The sequence below is a fragment of the Panicum virgatum genome, chromosome 4K, assembly GCF_016808335.1.
Source record: "Panicum virgatum strain AP13 chromosome 4K, P.virgatum_v5, whole genome shotgun sequence".
Lineage (NCBI taxonomy): Eukaryota > Viridiplantae > Streptophyta > Magnoliopsida > Poales > Poaceae > Panicum > Panicum virgatum.
The window spans coordinates 12,798,389-12,817,204 of record NC_053139.1 but is presented as its reverse complement, the minus strand read 5'-3'; the positions used below and the strand labels follow the sequence as shown (position 1 = coordinate 12,817,204).

At 48.2% G+C, this 18,816-nt stretch overlaps 3 protein-coding genes across 3 annotated transcripts; 2 read left to right on the top strand and 1 right to left on the bottom strand.

The window, feature by feature from the left end:
• LOC120701907 (keratin, type I cytoskeletal 9-like) lies at nucleotides 1–720 on the bottom strand. Its single transcript, XM_039985709.1, has one exon. It carries the CDS (start codon nucleotides 718–720, stop codon nucleotides 1–3), a length of 720 nt encoding a protein of 239 aa, XP_039841643.1.
• A 5,442-nt stretch (nucleotides 721–6,162) lies between these two features.
• Nucleotides 6,163–7,422, top strand: LOC120705068 (tuliposide A-converting enzyme 1, chloroplastic-like). The gene has a single exon (XM_039989601.1). It carries the CDS (start codon nucleotides 6,195–6,197, stop codon nucleotides 7,161–7,163), a length of 969 nt encoding a protein of 322 aa, XP_039845535.1. The 5' UTR covers nucleotides 6,163–6,194; the 3' UTR covers nucleotides 7,164–7,422.
• Nucleotides 7,423–17,414: 9,992 nt separating this feature from the next.
• LOC120703184 (2-hydroxyisoflavanone dehydratase-like) lies at nucleotides 17,415–18,799 on the top strand. Its single transcript, XM_039987195.1, has one exon. The coding sequence runs from the start codon at nucleotides 17,595–17,597 to the stop codon at nucleotides 18,570–18,572; it is 978 nt and encodes a 325-aa protein (XP_039843129.1). The 5' UTR covers nucleotides 17,415–17,594; the 3' UTR covers nucleotides 18,573–18,799.
• The last annotated feature ends 17 nt before the right edge of the window (nucleotides 18,800–18,816 follow it).

The following is an 18,816-nucleotide window of genomic DNA, read 5'->3' as shown; positions in this document are numbered from 1 at the left end:
TCAAAATTCAGTCAAAATGATTACTGTGCTGCTCCTGTGCTGCACTGTGCGCGCCCCGACGCCCATACCGGCGACCGGCACAGCGCCGGCGACCACCACGCGTCGTGACCGCCGGCGAACCTCGCCCTTCGCGCGTGCCTTATCCGTTTGCGAGCTCTGGAGGCTTCTCATCCTCATCCCCTTCTCCTTCCTCGCGTTCACGTGGAGCTGAGCTCGAGCAGAGGTGTCGTCGCTCGCCGCGCCGGCCACCTCTCGCCACCCTGCCTCAATATCTCGTGCCCCAAGCTGCGCAGCCTCGCCCCGCAACTCCTCCACCCATCCCCGAGCTCGATTGAGCCCAAACCCGACCGGATCGAGCTCCAAACTGCCGGCCACCATTGTCGTTCCCGCCGAGCTCCGCCCCCTTCGTCGAACTCCCTTCTCCGGCCGTCCACCGCCCGATTCGAGCCCATGGTGAGCTTCCCCGCAAGCCCCTCCTGCTCCCTGGCCCTTTTTCCCCTCGTTTCCGCGGCCACCGGCGTCAGAACGCCGCCGTGACCGCCGCCCGCCGCCGCCGGCACACGCCGCGGGGCCACCCTGTGTGGGCTCGCGGGCCGCAGCCGCACGCCCCGGGGCCGCCGGGCTCCCCTGGCTGAGGGCCAGCCCCGCCAGCCGCCGGCCGGCCTCGCCGCCGGCGGGGAACGTGGCGCCGCTGCCCCTACCCGTGTGCGTCGCCGCCATGCCCCGCGCGCGCTCCCTGTCACCCTGCCCCGCGGGCGCCCCTGCTCCCCGGCGCCCTGGCCGCGCTTCGGTCACACCGCGCCGCCGGCCGGCCACTGCCGGCGGGGCAGCGCCGCGCCGCCGAGCGCCCGCCTGGCCGCGCGCCGGCCCTGGCCACGACGGGGCAGAGCAGCGCCAAGAGCAAGGGAGGGCGCTGGGAGCTCAGCTCTCACTGGCATGTGGGGCCCGGCTGTCAACCCCCCTTTTTTGTTTCGTTTTGTTTTCCAGAAATTATTATTTCGGCTGAAAACTTTAAAAATGTGTAGAAAAATATAGAAAAATGTGAAAAATGCAAACTAAATTTTGTTGGGTTGCTTAGATCAAGATCTTCTATGAAAACTCATGATTGTGAAATGTCAATTTTGCCCCTACTAAAATTTTGGGTTTTGTTTAAGCTAGTTTATTTAATACCGGTTGTTCTGTTGCTCTAAAAATTATGAAATTTATTCAGTAGATTACTCTTTGTATGTGTAGTCCACTGAAAAATTTTCAGGTGCATAGCTTATGTGCATGTTTGTGGATCTAATATTGCTTGATTTCCATTCTAGGGCTAAAAGAAATACTTTTCTATATCAATAAATGTTGGTAATTTATTTATGCACTCCTTATCAGTAATTTTTCATGATAGAAAAGTTGTGCTACCAGATCCTTGTGGCATGTTAAGTTTTGATCTTTAATTAGTTCCTAGCTTCAATATTTATCCCTTATTCTTGTGGTTAGTTAATTTTATGTCCGTAGTTTTATGTTTTCCTTGTGCTCTAGATGTGCTATTAGTCGTCCTAAGTAGTTTAGTAGCTGTTGTTTTGAAGGAAACACTTCAAGCTAAAAGGCATTAGAACCAAAGACTGCACATTAGTTCTAAACCATTTCTGTCGTAACCATAGTTGTGAGGTTGCTCCGTAAATGCTTTTAGAGTTTGGTCCGTGCCTCTCATTGTGTGTTGCATTGCATTGCATCTTTTCATGAGTCTCATGCATGGCATATTTTATTCGTGTAGATGCTGAAACCGAAGTCGCCTACGAGCGGATTGCCGAGCCGATCCAGGAGCCGCAAGCGGGAGAGCAGCAGGAGGACGCAGTCGAACCCACTTCTGAAGAAGTCGCTAACCCCGCTGATTTGCAAGGCAAGTCCCGGAGCATAACCTTTACTTTTAGTATTCCATGTTTATCTATGTAATTGTGCATTTACGTCTATAGGAATTGTATGAAACCCTAGTTTGCATATTTCTATAGGTACCTGTGAGTTTCTACTAGCTTGTAGGTGGCATTAGAAATGCTTTGCTAAGTAGGAATGCGATAGCAGTCAAGTGATATCCGGTCACTCGCAAGAGATAGGGCTATGCTACTTGTTAAAGTTCTCGAGTATAAACCCGAAAAGAAAGAAAAGTGGAGACCGGACGGAGACAAGTTGAAGTAAGAATTTGGAATGAATAGAAAGTAAGTGTCCGTCTGTGTCGGTTGAGGACCGTACCGTTATTGGCACATTGATCGAGGCTTGAACAGTACTGACCACATGCCAGGAGTAGGAGGTAGTCGAAACCGGTAAGCTTATTACCTGAATTGCAACGATACTTTGAATCGCAACCTGCTATTCTGGGAGTGGGATGATGGCGGGTGTTGGAATGTATGTCACCTCCGGGTTCTCCGGGAGTTCGCCGTGAGGGGCCCTTCACCCGGGTTTTGGCAGGCGTGATTCAGACGTCGGGGTGACGAAGGGAACAGTTGACGTGTGTGGCCCGACGGGGTTTTCACGTGTCGTATGAGTTAGGTCCACCTTGCAAGGTTGAATCGGATCGATTCGCCATCTCTCTCGGATAAGAGAACCTTGATCTCTCTGTCACATCGTAGTAAAGGATGGAAGTGGGAATGAAATGAAACAGTTGATTGTGTTTACTGAAGGATAACCTGATCCACCATGTGTGCTCTAGTTACTTAGGCGAATTTAGTTAATACTTGATATACTAAATGGGGCTAAAATATTGAAAGTAAGGATTCACTGCTAGCAGCCTTTCAGCAAAAGAACTTCAGAGCCAAAAAGCTTTACATGTCTAGTTAATGGGCTAAATATACCCATAGTCGGGTAAGCCTTGCTGAGTATTAGTATACTCAGGGTTGTTGTTGTAACCCTCCTGAGCAGGTTGTGTCCCCGCTGACTTCGAGGAGGTCTGTGCGTCCTGGATTGGACATCCGCTTCCTCCTGGGTGGACCATCGAGTGGGCCTCGTCTTCCCCGTGAAGATCGGGCAGGTTGGCATCACATCGGTGGGCAGAATGTGGTGCTCACCTTGTATCGTCGTCGAGGTTACCGTATTGTATTTCGAACTCGGTTTTTAAACTTCCGCTGTGTATTTGAACTCTGTCGTTTGTATTCAAACCTTTTATGTAAAACTCGTGTTGTAAATTAATTTGAGGTTTTCTGTATGCTTGTATCACCTGTGCTCGTCTTTGTGCGAGACTTCAGTGCAAATGTGATCCTAGAGTACAGTAGTTTAATCGGGAATTACCCGACGGACTGCCGGATTACACCGTTTTAAGTGCGTGGAAACTTGATTATTTATTAAGATGATAGTTAGCGCACTTAAGCCGGTTTAATTTAGACGGATCTGCTACAATAATACTAAGATGAGACGATAGTGAGTATTGGGATTTGTCACTAAAGGGCGTATGTTAAGAAAGACTCTAAAGTGACAACATGTGAATGCATACACAGCCATGCCTGTTTTGTTTGCGTGATATAGCAAATTTCGTTATAAGAATAAAGTTAAGAATAAAATAAATAGGAAGACGTTCCTAAAGTTTCAGTTTTGAAGCTCTATGCTAAGCCCTATAAGTAATTGACTTAGCATAACAAGCCAGAATGCTTGACAAAACTTTATTAGTTTTAGTCCAGGGAAGGTCCGATGGAAAAAGGTGTTAAAAGATAAAAATACCATAATAACATGCTTATTTAATTAAGGTACTATTCAGACAAGATTTTGTAAGAGTGTGTGGATATAAATGTGCACAATTAGTTTTATGTCTTTCACTCTTACATATATGAGCAATTCTGCAGAAAGCTCTAAAACAAAATTGGCATAATTAAGGCTAATTTTGTATAGCATGTTTAGGCAGGCAAGTGCAATATATATATTCTGGTAATATTAATGTACTATTATGTTGGTTTTGAATCAATGTCGCTGTTTAATAATAGTATTCTCTTAAAGTAACAACTTTTGGTTGATGGTGTCAAGCACATTGATATTTAAACTATTATGTTGTGAATAAAGGGTCCCAGGATCAAGTCATTTTAATGCATTAAGTAAAATTGCTAGCAACATGACTAATTGAGGGTTTTATCTCTTATCCTACTTTCGCGAAAATTAGCATAGATTTGATGATAAACCTGAAATGTGATTATGGATGAGGCCGAATAATTAAACTCTCAAAATAAGTTAAGTGTTCTATCGAAGTACTGTAGTGAACTTTGGTTAATGGTGTCCTGGTATTTCTGTAATGTTTGTCAATGACTCATTTGATGGGTTTTGCTATGGTATTGAGTGTGAACATAAGGCGAACAAACGTTTGAGTTTAAGATTAGGATTGTTCGATTAAGTGGGAGATTATTGATCCATGTGTATCCACCTTCACATCATCAATGTTTTGAATATTATAAAAAATAAGTTGTTGACCTTCCGTCAAGGGGGAGAATGTTGGAATTATTGACCTCGATCAAGATCTAATTGGGCCAAAAGGCCCAATCATAATCCAATTATTAATCCCTATTAGTTGCCTTTGATCGGGAGGCAAACTCAGCCCATTTAAGAGCCCGGCCTCAAGCCTACAACACTATATAAACAAGGGAAAACCCCTGGTTTTCTCTAATCGTGATTGTCGGTACCCTGCAGCTGGGGTACCCACTCCTACTGTGCCAAGACTCGCGTAGTTATCCGTAACTACGCCCTAAGGAGCTGAGCAGTCGGACCCCTCGGGTCCGACTCCATCTCACCGGACCAACGGTCCCGGACCCGTTTCCCGCTCGGGGACGGGTCCGGTGTCACCACGTGTCCCAGAGATGGAAATGCTCAGCACATGTGGCCGCGGACCCGGACCCCCGCAGGTGGGTCCGGGACCTCCACGTGCCTATCCGGACCCCTGTGAGCTCTCGGCTCAGCTAGCTGCTCGGGAGGGGTCCGGAGCTACCACGTGTCACGCAGACGCGTGCGCGGCTCAAGCCTTCCGCTGGAAGCTCCCTCACCCACCTTCATTAAGTGCAAGTGGTTGAGGCGTGCTATGCTGCCGCTGGGCACGGGGCAGCTTTTGTCAGTCCACACTGTGGATCGCCAGTTACCGAGGCGGCTCGTCAGTTATCAAGGCAAGCATTAAAGACTCAGCGCCGCGCGCATGGGCGACGAGTCATGAGGACCAGCTACTGACTGGAGCAACAGTGCACGCTACTATAGTGGACTGAGTCAGAAGTTCGGTGCTTCATCATGACCTCGACGCGCGGTTGCAGAGGCTAGACTCTACTTCGACAAGACAGGGCATGGCTATGCCGGACGGAAGATTCCCACGGGCAAGGGAAGGAAATCCCGGAATAAGATCTTTCCCAGGCGTAGCACCATAATAGCGCTAGGTCATTCGTATTAAATACAACATCGTTGGGCCCACCTGTAGGGGACTCAACGGCCATATACGCGCCTCCCTAGAGATATAAAAGGGAGACGCTCGCTGCACACTAGGAGACTCTCTAGACACGCGAAGACTCTCACAACACAAGCTTGGTTTCACTCCGAACAACCCTGCTCTCAACCTCTTGAGAGCGCAAGCAATACAACACACAGTGGACGTAGGGTATTACGCTCCGGCGGCCCGAACCACTCTAAACCTGCTGTGTTCATCGCGTTCTTCCACCGAGATTGCGCTAATCCTAGCTAACCCCCGAGTACTCACCCTCTAGGTTTAGGCGGGTGCACTACGCCACCCGGCTGTGGGTTTACACACCACGACAATGATTACTCACGAGATTAGCCGTCAAGATTAGTGTATCCCTAACCTAACCGATCTCTAAGGTGTTGGAAGGTTTGGAAGCGCGGTGTCTCTTGATCTGCATCTACATCACCTCTACTGCTACGATTACAGAAGCGTTCATGGATCCAAAAGGTGCTGGTCAGTATTAATCTTAGTTTTCCGCATTAAGTTTAATTAGTGATTATGATTAGACTAAGCTAAGATCCTGTTTTATGATTAATTAAATCTAACATTTTGATCCATTAGTAGATCCAACTAATAGCAGGTAGCAGCTCTGACGTTCAGTACTTCAATGTGTAGTTTTCTGAAGTTGAAGCACACTGCACACGGCACACTCTCCAGTTATAAAACTCGAGAGGCCACAGAGGACGCGGCATTTCTCCGTGGGAGCTATCTCTGGTCACCAAGTCCGCTCACAGACACCAACCGGATGGCTTCCCGCGCCGCCGCCGCCGCCGCCGAGGTCGCCATCGAGCTCCTGCCCTTCATCCGCCTCTACAAGAGCGGCCGCGTCGAGCGCCTCATCGACAACGGCACGGCCCCGGCCTCCCTCCACGACGCTGCCACCGGCGTGGCCTCCAAGGACGTCAACATCGACCCCGCCGCCGGCGTCTCCGCCCGCCTGTACCTGCCGCCCGCGGCCGGCGCCGGCGCCAAGCTGCCCATCGTCGTGTACTTCCACGGCGGCGGCTTCATGGTCGAGTCGGCCGAATCCGTCCCGTACCACCGCTACCTCAACGCCCTCGCCGCGCGCGCCGGCGCCGTCGCGGTGTCCGTGGACTACCCCCGCGTGCCCGAGCACCGGCTCCCCGCGGCCTACGACGACTCGTGGGCGGCGCTCGCGTGGGCCGTCGCCGCCGCCTGCGGCTCCGCGGCCGCGCCGGAGCCGGAGCCGTGGCTGGCCGAGCATGGCGACCCCGCCCGCGTGTTCCTGGCCGGGGACAGCGCGGGCGCCAACATCGCGCACGACGTCGCCATGCGCGCCGCCGCCGAGGGGCGCCCGGCGATCCGGGGCGTCCTGCTGGTGCACCCCTACTTCTGGGACGCGTCGGGCGCCATGGGCCCCGAGCTGGAGGAGCGCATCCGTCGCGAGTGGCGGTTCGTGACCGGGGATCCCGACGCCCGGATGGACGACCCGCGGCTGTCCCCGACGTCCGCGGCGGCGCCGCCGCTGGCGCTGCTGCCGGCCGCGCGCGTGCTGGTGGCCGTGGCGGGGGCGGACTTCCTGGCGCCGAAGGGGCGCGCGTACCACGCGGCGCTGCTGGCCAGTGGGTGGCGCGGCGTGGCCGAGCTGGAGGATACTCCGGGGGAGGACCACGTCTTCCCCCTCCGGCAGCCGGGGACGGCGGTGGCCGAGGCGTTGATGGATCGTGTGGTGGCTTTCGTTGCTAGTGCTTGATTGCACGGCTGATCCCGATGCAAACTTGAGTGCTTCGTGCCACTGTAGATCAGGAATAAAAGAGTTGCCTTTCCTTGTCAAAAGAAACAAGAAAAAAAAAGAGTTGCCTCTTCTGCTTTGAAGATGGAGATGGCCGATGCGCATGCATTAGAGCAAAGCTAATAATTTAGGCTATTATTGGCTGTAAGACTTTTTGCATCTCATTTTTCAGTCCACTTGTATAGTGATTTAGCTCCTCACCATTAATATATGGTCCACTTGTGTATCTCACAAACTTTCTTAGTTCTTGTATCAAAACTGACTGTAGGCCAGTCTCAGTGGAGGTTTCATGGACACAGATACATAGACTGAGAACTAGATAACCGTGTCAGATGAATTTTATGGTGATGAAACTCTCCTCACATCCAATGAAACTTCATCATTCTCTCTTCTTGCCACATCAGCAAAATTAATAATATTTAATGTTATGAAACTCTCCATGAAACTCCACTGAGACTGGCCTCCTCCCTCTCTCTCCTCCACCTCATCATTTAGCCTGCTTTTAGCCTACCATAATACTTGCTCTTACACACCACAGTTCCAAGATAGCTGACTTCGTTATAGTCGCTATAAGACCAGTCTCATGTGAGTTTCATGGACACAGATATTTAGACTGGGAACTAGGTAACCGTGCCGGATGAGTTTCATGGTGATGAAACTCTCCTCACATTCCATAAAACTCCATCCAACTCTCTCCTTGCCACGTCAGCAAAATTGATGGTATTTAATGTTACGAAACTCTTCATAAAATCCCCACTAAGACTGACCTAAGTTATTCCATGGATCCTCCGTCAATTAGTAAAGAGTTATGCCGATTCCAACTGATAGTCGCTAAAAGTACTCCGAACAAGTGAATTGCGTCTAAAAGCTCTCTTTTCGTGAGCCTAGTTGCAATTCTGAAGTCTAGGCGTAGATTAAAATGGTGCTGAAGGCTTCTCTCTCGTCATTGCAATTTTGATGAGCTAGTTTAAAACGACATCTAGCATAGTTTAAAACGGTGCTAGAGCAAGTTCTTCATTTGAGCATAGTTTAAAGAGAAAAGTCCAATTTTCACATTCGAACTATCGCAAAAGTCTGATTTTTAACCTTCAACTACGAAATCGGACAACATAGATCATCCAACTATCAAAACCGGACAAATTTGGCCCTTGAGGTGGTTTTGAATTTGGTTTTATATTTTCTAAAAAATTAAATAAATGTAATTAGATCTAAAAAATCAAAACTAATTCACTTTAAATTAGAAAAATATGAAACTAGTACCAAAAATTTTTAAAAAATATAACCTATCTATTATTGCTATATTTGAATCTTAGTTATTAAGAATAATAGGCATAAATAGAAGCAACCAAATATTATGAATATAAAAAAATTAGATCTGAATAGCTCACAAGTCATGTGGCAATAGGGTTACATTTTTAGAGAACTTTTGATACCCATTTCATAAATTTTTGACTTAAAATGAATTACTTATAAGTTTTTTAGTGCAAAATTGAATATCTTTAATTCTCGCAAAATGGAAAACCACCTTCAAAACCACCCTAGAGGCCAAATTTGTCCGGTTTTGACAGTTGAATGGCCTATGTTGTTCGGTTTCGTAGTTGAAGGTTGAAAATCGGACTTTTTGCGATAGTTGGTGGGTGTAAACCGGACTTTTCCCTAGTTTAAAACGGTGCTGAAGCAACTTCTTCTTTTGACGCAGACGCTAATAACACGCACGCACACTTATCCCTATGAACATACGTACGCAAACCCTACCCTTATGAGCACCTCCAAAGGACTGGATCGGCAGATCTGGATTTTTCTCTAGTTTAAAACGGTGCTGAACCAACTTCTTTTTTTGAGCATAGTTAAAAACGGTGCTGAAGGATTTTTGAACTTTATTGCGGCAACAGTGCTCTCTGAGTAATTCAACTATCACGCATAATCCTTAGGTGCAGGCTTAAACGGTGCTATTGCAATTTTCTTCTCTGACTGTAGTTGCAATTTTCCAATGCGCCGACTCATGCATTTTCTATACCGTACCGTAGGATCATCTGGTGCCTATCTGATGCTGAATTCATCCAATTTGACATTTTTTTGAGTTTTTTCTTTGTTTCTTGCTTTGCTAGGGCTTTGTTCTTCGTCCATGGGATCTAAGATTATTCACTTGACACACTTATTAGTCTCGTAATCATAAACACCAAAATCACAACGATAGCGGTTCTCACCGTTATGGGATAGGAAAATAATAATAGTAAAACTATTACTGGGTTGGCCCCGTGATTTGGGCCTTCTACGAGTGAAGCATTCTACGATATCTTGTTCCCCTCCGTTCGAAATTTGGTTGTTTTAGTTTATCTAGATACTACCTTCATTTTAAATTGTAGTTTGTTTGATTTTTTTTATTTTAAATTTGACCACTTGTCTTATTCAAAAAATTTGTGCAAACATTATCAAATTTAAGTTATTTTTGAAGATCTTGTATTGATAAAGCGACCAACAACAAAAGAAGTAATATTTTGCATAATTTTTTTAATAAGATGAGTGGTCAAATTTGGGGTCAAAAAAGTCAAACGACATATAATTTGAAAACGGAGGGAGTGTTAGAAAAACTAGGCATTTTCGGATGCAATTTAATTCTAGATTTAAACATATAGGTGAGCAATATTTTCATGACTATAGTGAGTGAAACATAGCATGTGCACGTGTTCAAGATTAACACAATTTCAAACAGAAACAAAATGAAGCGCATGAGTTTTAAACTGTACCCCGAGACAGGACTAGTGCCGGAGGCACTAGTAGCGTCGTTACCAAGTGGAATAGTCATACTATTCCACTGGCCTTATTCGATGTAGCCGTATAACATCGATGCAGGAAGACATTCGCAGTGCAGTCCCTTGAACAGCCACCAGAAAGTTAAGTAGACAGTAGTCGTTCAAGATATAGAGGGCGTAGTCGTTCGGCCACCGAGATGTAGAGGACGTAGTCGTTCGGGGAGCAGGCGAGCAGTCGCAAGAAGGCTGTAGCCAAAAATCTGATTGCCCGCTATCCCGAGCAGGATCTTTAGCGTGCAGAGGTTCTGGAGGCCTGTTCTCGCCAGTACTGTGCGTGCAGCGCTAGTGATGGGAATGCAGAAGCAATTGAGGGAGGAGGGAGATGTCTCCTGAGTAGGAGTACCTAAGAGAGTGTTTAAGTTGTGTGAGAATGAGAGAAGGCTGGTCTTCTTATATAGTTGATTCTAGAGGAAAGGGGATGAACCTGGACACCTCTAGTTGCAACAATAGTCATCAATTTGCACCATTAACTAGTCATCAATTCTCTATTTTAATCACCATTTACAACTCAGCCATCACTCTCCTCAACTACCACCTCCTGACTCCCTAGCATTAGTAGTGGGTTTTAATTCTTTTCCATTGAATTATTGAATAAAAATAGGTCAAGCCCATAAATTTCAAAAGGGAGTACATAATATTTGCTATGCACCTAGATATACACTTATATCTAGGTACATAAAAACTATGCACTTAGAAATGCCAAAACAACCTGTAGTTTAGAGCAGAGAGAGAGTAATTTTTAACCCACAGCTGACAGTTTTACGATTGGTCGTTGCAAGTTTTACCCATATAGTGCCGATTCTTGGTCCTAATATGCCACATCAAATACTTACAGATGACAAATTAACGAAAATGGATTCACGGCTAATAGTTTGATACTAGTTTTTACCGACTTGTATTTCAGCACTAATTTTCAATCTCTCTTTCTGGCAGCCATCCGGCCCTTGGGCCTTGTTGTGTTCCAACTTGTACAAAGCCCCTTTTCACTTGGTTGAATCAGAGATTCCCGGTCATCATGATCCCACCATCAACTTCCTTTGGGAAACCCAATTTCATTCCAGAAATCCTCACACAAATCAGCCTCGTATTTAGAATTTTTGGGTGATTGTGTATGACATGTTCCACGAGCTGTTCGCTCCCGAATGTAAAGATCAGCTTCTCCTGTTGTGAAACCTGCAAGACGAGCCTCATGAAAAAGAAGTTCATTATCTTCAAACAAATCGTTACCGTCCGACATCTCACCGTCGATTGGTTCTTCGTTGTCGTCTCCGGCATCGTCAATGCCGGTGTCGTCGTTCCCGTTGTCATCTCCAGCATCATTGGCGTTGTTGCTGGTAGAGTCTTGTATCTCGATGCCGGTGATCCCCAACAAAGGTCGGGGAGTAAGCGCTGGCATAGATCACCTCCGCGTCTCCTTGGTGAACCCTCTACCTTAGCAGTCATCCTACTTCCTTGACATATCCTACCCAATGCAAGGTTTCGAGCCACCCAACGGAATGATAGGTTGCCGAACAGTTACAAATGAACTCGTCGTCCTAGGTGGGCACTGATAGTGTTTTTACAAGTTGCAACGTACATGTCGAGAAGGTTTTTGCAAGATTGGATAAAGTGTGCAGACCTTTCAAAGCTTATTTTGCCAACAAATATCCTCCCACTGCAGATGATTGGCAAACTGCAAGGCACATATTGTGTTTCTTGAAACTATTTGAAAATGTCACAACTCGCCTCTCCGCTTCTTTATAATTAACGTCAAGTATAGTTTTTCATGACATAATGTTGATGCGCACAAAATTAAGTGAATTTGCTGGTGGAGAAGATCTGGACATATCTTCGATGGCATATCTCATGAAACTAAAATTTGAGAAGTATTGGGAAACAGAAGGCAATCTGAACTACTTATTGTTCATTGCTGTCATTTTGGATCCGATATACAAGCTTAAATATTTGGGATATTGCTTAGAACTTTTGTATGGATCAAATGGGGGCAAGAGATTTACTGAGAAAATTGAATCAGCTCTGAATGAATTATTTGGTTCCTATGCGAAAAGCCTCTTCTTCTTCTATCAATAGAGGTTCAAATCAAGCTCCAATTCAGATCAATGTAAATGAAGAGTGCGAAGAGAACCCGTGGGATATGCTAGCAGCTCAATTTGAACAACATATGAGGAGATTGAAAATGAATCGAGTGAATCAAAATTATCAAGGTATCTTGCTGATAAACATGAGAAGATAACAAAGGAATGTGATATATTGGAATATTGAAAAGTGAACTCCAATAAATATCCAATATTATCTCTTTTAGCAAAGGACATGCTAGTTGTTCCTGCTTCTACAGTGCCTTCAGAATTAGCTTTTACCACAGGTGGAAGGATTATCGATATCCCTTTGTTGTATCAGTGAACTGAACTATGGTGATTCAGTCTTGAACTTCTGAACTGGATAGCAGCTTCGTAGCTTTGTGCTAAATCGAGTTTGCCTTCAATTATGTTTAAAACGAACTTATGTAACTTGTCTCTATTATTTCAGATTTCGCTGAGTTTGAAGGAAGAACAATCTTTGGAAGTAATTGTCGCAAAGTCCGCAGTGTAGCGGTGAAGCTGTAAAGCATGTGGTCAAATACTATATTGCTCCAGAGAGCGAGAGATATATGGAACTTATAGTTTTACATGGCAAATCTTACTATATCTTGGAGGATTTCTATAGAAATTGTTCTATTTTTGGCAATGATCTGATATGCTGATTTATTTACAGGTTCAAAATTTTAGGTCGTGACAGTTGATATCCCTTTGTTACTCTGCTTGATTAGTTTTGCACGTTGTAAAGCGGTAAGCAGTGTTGCTTCGTGATTATGGTTTTTCAATTAATCTGCGTACACATAACATCAAATACTCGGCTTACATGTAGAGTAGCCAGTAGCCACTCCACCAAACCTGCGTAAACCGACAAACCAGCCAGCCCAACCCGCACCGGCATAATTCCAAAAGCTACCAGCAAACCGCAAAACACCAGCCCGCCCCGGACCAGCAGCTTTTTCTCGGGCTGGTTTGGAAACAAACCAAAAACTAGCTAAACCGGAGCGACTACTAGGCTACTACTCAGATTTGGATTCGCGGGATCATCGTCTTCGTCCCATTCTGTGTGTTGCATGAACGTGAACGTGAACACACATGCATATGGCTTAAGCCTCTCCCGTCTGGTGGCTACATGTACATGTCAGGCCAAAGTAGAGCATCTCCAGCAGTTTGGCAAATCGAGTTGTCATCTTTGATTTTTGGTAAAAACGTTAAAAATACTCCTCCAACAGTTTGACAAAAGACTTGGCAATTTTTGGCAACTTGGGAAAAACCAGCCTCCAGCGGGTAAATATACGCGCGCGGCGCGCAGTTGGCATCGTGGTTTCTAGTCAGGTGGGATGGTGAAAAAAGAAATAAATAACAGAGAAGGGTTCCTGATTTAAGTTTTCAAGAGGTGGAAGGGCATAAATATAATTTTGTTTCTCTCTCAGGGTTCCTGATGTAAGTTAGATCTGGATTTGGCAAGTGAATTATGCCAAACTGTTGGAGATAAGCTCTTTTTTTACTTGGCATATCTTTTTAGAAGTTGGCAAAACACAAGATATGCCAAGTAAAATATGGCAAACTCTTGGAGATTGTTTCGCCTTATAACAAAAACATCAATGTTTCTAGCCGCCCAACGGAATGATAGTGTGGCTTATCAAAAAAATAAAAAATAAAAAAACTGCAAGGATAATTATGATGATGGGGAATGGAGAAGGAGGACCATTTCATTTCAACTTTAAAAGTGCATTTGGCCCCCTATGTTGGTTTTGGTGTTAATGACACACACAATTAAAGAGATAATGTGTTTATCAAGTGATGAGCAGGTTTAAAAATCATTGAAATGAGAAAGAGCATGTAACGACGTCATATTCGCTAACGAGATGGTGTTTTGAGCTTCATGGAAGATGTTTTATAATTTTCTATTTTGAATTTGAGTATAGGAAACAACGTACTATTAAGAGGGATGCGAAAAGATGGTCTGGAGATGCAAAAGTGCTTAACTACAATGCTAATTATCCCTGCGAGACACCTTGCACAGACTTGAGCACTTAATCCTACATTTTCTATAGGGGTAGGCAGTTCCTTCGAGGTTGAAGGAAGTTCCGACCCTCATCGGAACTTTCTCATAAGTTCCTACAAGGGGTCCTCGGCCAGCCGATTTAATTTTGAAGGAAGTTCCAACAAGGTTGAAGGAAGTTCCGACCCCCATCGGAACTTTCTTGAAAGTTCCTACAAGGGGTTCTCGGCCAGCTAATTTAATTTTTGAAGGAAGTTCCGACAAAGTTGAAGGAAATTCCGATAAGTACATAATAGCACTGTAACGGTTAGTTTTAGGGGCTCGGGTATATATACACCTTCACCCCTCCTTCATTTGCTGCTGACTCCACTCGTGAAGAACACCTCCAAGAACTCAAACTCCACTTCCCACTCCCATTCTTGAGCAAATCTTTGAGAGGATTTGAGCTAGGGCTTGGGTGAGAGATAGATTGAGGTGTGAGACTTGAGCCTTTGACTGTGTGAGCAGCCCTCTCCGTCTCATGAGCACTTGACGCATCTCCAACCGTCGATTCGCGTTTGTTACTCTTGAAGCTCGCTTCTAGACGGTTAGGCGTCGCCTGTGGAGCGTCCTCTCGTGTGTGTGCGCCCCGAGAAGTTTGTAATCTTCATTTCTCTCCGAGGAACTCACAGTAAGTGACCTTGGGCTTGAGAGGTGATCTCACCCTCGGGTGAGGAGCATAGGGGTTCTTGAGCAGCGTTTATTGAATCCTTCCTCAATGGAGACGTAGCACCTTTGAGTGTGAACTTCAGGAAACAAATCGACTGTATCTTGTTCTTATTGTTCTTAACTTGTTCTCGTTGACTTTGAGCTCATTTTGTCCCGATCTACTTTTGTGAAGTATTCCTTTGTAGGAGATCACTTGTAGGTTGCTCTATGACCTATTGGCAAACTTTTGATTCAAACACTTTTCCCAGGTTCATATGAAAACTTGTAATTCGTTCAAATTCTTACCATTGTCGGAAGTTCCTATACAATTGTAGGAAGTTCCTATCCATCGGAACTTCCTACAAAGGTGTCGGAACTTCCTTCAGACTATTCTGCTGCGAAGAATTTTTCAGTTTTTTACAAGTTCGCCTATTCCACCCCCCTCTAGGCATCACCTAGATTCTTTCAAACTTCCTTTTCCTCAAACTGGCAGTCCCGTTTCCATATAAATCTTTTTTTTACTTATGTTCCAAATGGGGAGGAAGGGGTGCAGAGGCCGAGTTGCACTGACACATGGGTAGTGGCAGACGTAGCCTGGAAAATTAGGGGGGTGGGGGGGCTTGTCCACCCTCATCCTCCGTCTTTTTTTTTCTCCTCCTCCCTCTTTCTTCTTCCTCCCTCTTTCTTCTTCCTCCTCTCTCTTTCCTTCTTCCTCTCCTTGATTCATGTCAAAATTTTCTAGGGTGTGGGGGTGGGAGGGGCTTAGGGGGGATTCATGTAGGCTGGCAGGGGGCCAGTGCCCCCTAGCTTCCCTTCAAGAATTTTCCATATAAACCTATCATCTACCCGACTACTAAGCCCGGTGCTGTCACCGGACCTGCTAAGCCAGGTGCTCCACCGCCTGCGCGAGCCATGGAAGCGCCAGGCATGCCACCTCATCAACTACACCTTCGAGCACAACAAGCCCGTGCACCGCTGCACGCTACAACTACTCCATGCGAGATCCGCTCCCGCGTCTGCTCTGTGCGTTCCAGGCACTCGAGCGGCTCGAGCTCTCCGTCTGCGGCGCCCATTTACATATAAAGCTTTTTTTACTTAGGTTTCAAATGGGGAGGAAGGGGTGTAGCGGTCAAGTTGCACTAACACATGGGTAGTGGCGGACGTAGCCTGGAAAATTAGGGGGGAGGGGGCTTGTCCACCCTCATCCTCCATCTTTTTTTTTCTTCTCCTCCCTCTTTTTTCTTCCTCCTCTCTCTTTTCTTCTTCGTCTCCTTGATTCATGTCAAAATTTTCTAGGGGGTGGGGGTGGGGGTGGGGGGGGCTTAGGGAGGATCCATGAGCATTAGGTTGGTAGGGGGCCAGTGCCCCCTAGCTTGCCTTCAATAATTTTCCATATAAATCTATCATCTACCCGACTGCTAAGCCTGGTGTTGTCACTGGACCTGCTAAGCCAGGTGCTCCACCGCCTGCGCAAGCCATGGAAGCACCAGGCATGCCACCTCATCAGTCGCACCTTCGAGCGCACTGAGGCTGTGCACCGCCGCACACTGCATGTGCTCCACGCGAGATCCACTCCCGTGTCTGCTCCGTGCATTCCAGGTGCTCGAGTGGCTCGAGCTCTCTGTCTGCGCCTCGCTGGACGACGTCTGCCCGATGTTGGTGCGGGAGTGGCCCCGAGGGGCACCGCAAAATCCACTGCCTCCGATGAGCCACTCTTCAATTTTTCGTGACTACGATGTCCCCTCATCCTCTTGATCAATTTGAGCCCTCACCCCTCCGTTCCGCCGCCTTGCAGGGCCTCGCGGCGACGAGCTGGCCACACCATGCATTGCAGCCGTAGACCGCCGAGCTTAGATGTTGCAAAAATTCTTTTTAGGTTTTGCAAGACATGATTTATGTTGTTGCAACGGATGATTCGTTTTATTGACATTTTCAATTTGTGATTTGTGATGTTGCAACATATAATTTTGAATGTCCCAAAAGATAAGCGCCAATGTTACACATTGTTTCTGCATGTTACCAATTTTGAATGGATGTTGCATGAAACAGAGCTACGATGTTGCGGCGTTAACTTTGCTCTTTGCATGCAGATGTTGTGATGTGTTCAGTACGTATTTGTTGATATTGCAAATATTAATATTTTGTGTTATAAACATGTATTCTTGATGTTGCAACGAAGCGTCTGGTAAGAGAATTATCGGATGTCCAGGTGCTAGCACTGCCTTCTCATTTTCATAGCGGGTGGGAAAATATAGACAAGCTGATCGGGCCACCTGTTTAAATGGGCCATGCTTGGCCGCTCGACATGCCGCACATGCGACCTAAAAACAGCACATCCTATCGGGCCGTGCCGACCTGGGGACACTGTTAACCGGGCCCTGCGTTTGTGGGCTGTATCTCGAGCCACCATTTGGCCCAGCCCGTTTGGCCACCTAGGCATGGCGATTGCCGATTGGGACCCCGCGATGTCAGGCGCGCGTCACGTCGCGGTCCACCCGACTCCACCTTCTAGAACGCACGGGCCCACTCACCAGCACTGTTTCCCTCTCCCCACACGACACTGCGACAGCCTGCAGGATGACCTTCCCTTTCCATGGATGGTCACGCCACCACTCGCCGTTCACTGGTCGCCGACAGCTCGCTCTTCCGCACGGCCACCAACCCAACGACCGCTACAGCTACAGCATCGCTGCGCGTCTGTGCCACTACACCAACCGTCTGGTCCGCGCGCTCCACCCGTCCCGCGGATTCCTCCCCCACTACATAGCGCCGCGCGGCCGGCCTCGCGCAGCCGCACCGACGCCGGGAACGAGCGATGGAGGCGGCGGCGGCGGCGGCGGACCCGGACACGGAGGTGCAGGCGGATTTCTTCCCCATGGTACGCCAGTACCGGAGCGGCCGCGTGGAGCGGTTCATGAACATAGCCCCGCTCCCGGCCGGCGCCGACCCGGCCACGGGCGTCGTGTCCAAGGACGTCGTCGTCGACCCGGCCACGGGCGTCTGGGCGCGCCTCTTCCTCCCGCCCGGCACCCCGCCCGGCAAGAAGCTCCCCGTCGTCGTCTACTACCACGGCGGCGCCTACGTGGTGGGCTCCGCCGCCGACCCGTTCACGCACACCTACCTCAACGCGCTCGCCGCGGAGGCCGGCGTCCTCGCGGTCGCGCCCGAGTACCGCCTCGCGCCGGAGCACCCGCTCCCGGCCGCGTACGACGACTCGTGGGAGGCGCTCAGGTGGGTGGCCTCCCACGCCGCGGGCGGCGGCGGCGGCGGGGCGGAGCCGTGGCTGGCCGAGCACAGCGACTTCTCCCGCCTGTTCCTGGCCGGGGCCAGCGCGGGGGGCACCATCGCGCACGTGGTGGCCACCCGCGCGGGCGCCCTCGGCGTGCGCGCCAGGGGCCTCCTGATCGTGCACCCCTACTTCGGCGGCGCGGCGGACATCGGCGACGAGGGGGGCGCGGGGAAGGAGCGCAAGGCGCGCGCCGACGCGTTCTGGCGGTTCCTCTACCCGGGCTCCCCCGGCCTCGACGACCCGCTGTCCAACCCGTTCTCGGAGGCCGCCGGCGGCAGCGCGGCGCGCGTCGCCGCCGACCGCGTGCTCATCTGCGTCGCCGAGAAGGACGAGCTCCGCGACAGGGGCGTCTGGTACTACGAGAGCCTCAGGGCCAGCGGGTACCCCGGCGAGGTGGAGCTGCTCGAGTCCATGGGCGAGGGCCACGTCTTCTACTGCATCAACCCGCTGAGCGACAGGGCGCGGGAGATGCAGGAGCGCGTCCTCAGCTTCCTGCGCAAGTGAACTGAGCACCTAGTAGTGCTCTGCAACTGCAGGGGAAGATCACAAGATCTCCCGTGGTGGAATAATTTTAGATTTTATCACCCGCAATCCGTGTAATTTGTGGCCATGTTTTGGATCCAGAATCCTCCTGTAATTTGTGGTTGGTTGACGATTTGATGTTTCCATCTCACCATGGCTGGCTACGGTACCCTCCCAAGTTTCACATCCATGACATATTTTTCAGAGAATGAAGGGAGATCCTATA

Coding starts and splice junctions, on each gene's coding strand:
- LOC120701907 (XM_039985709.1), bottom strand. CDS start 720: ATGGCGGCGACGCACACGGGTAGGGGCAGCGGCGCCACGTTCCCCGCC.
- LOC120705068 (XM_039989601.1), top strand. CDS start 6,195: ATGGCTTCCCGCGCCGCCGCCGCCGCCGCCGAGGTCGCCATCGAGCTC.
- LOC120703184 (XM_039987195.1), top strand. CDS start 17,595: ATGGAGGCGGCGGCGGCGGCGGCGGACCCGGACACGGAGGTGCAGGCG.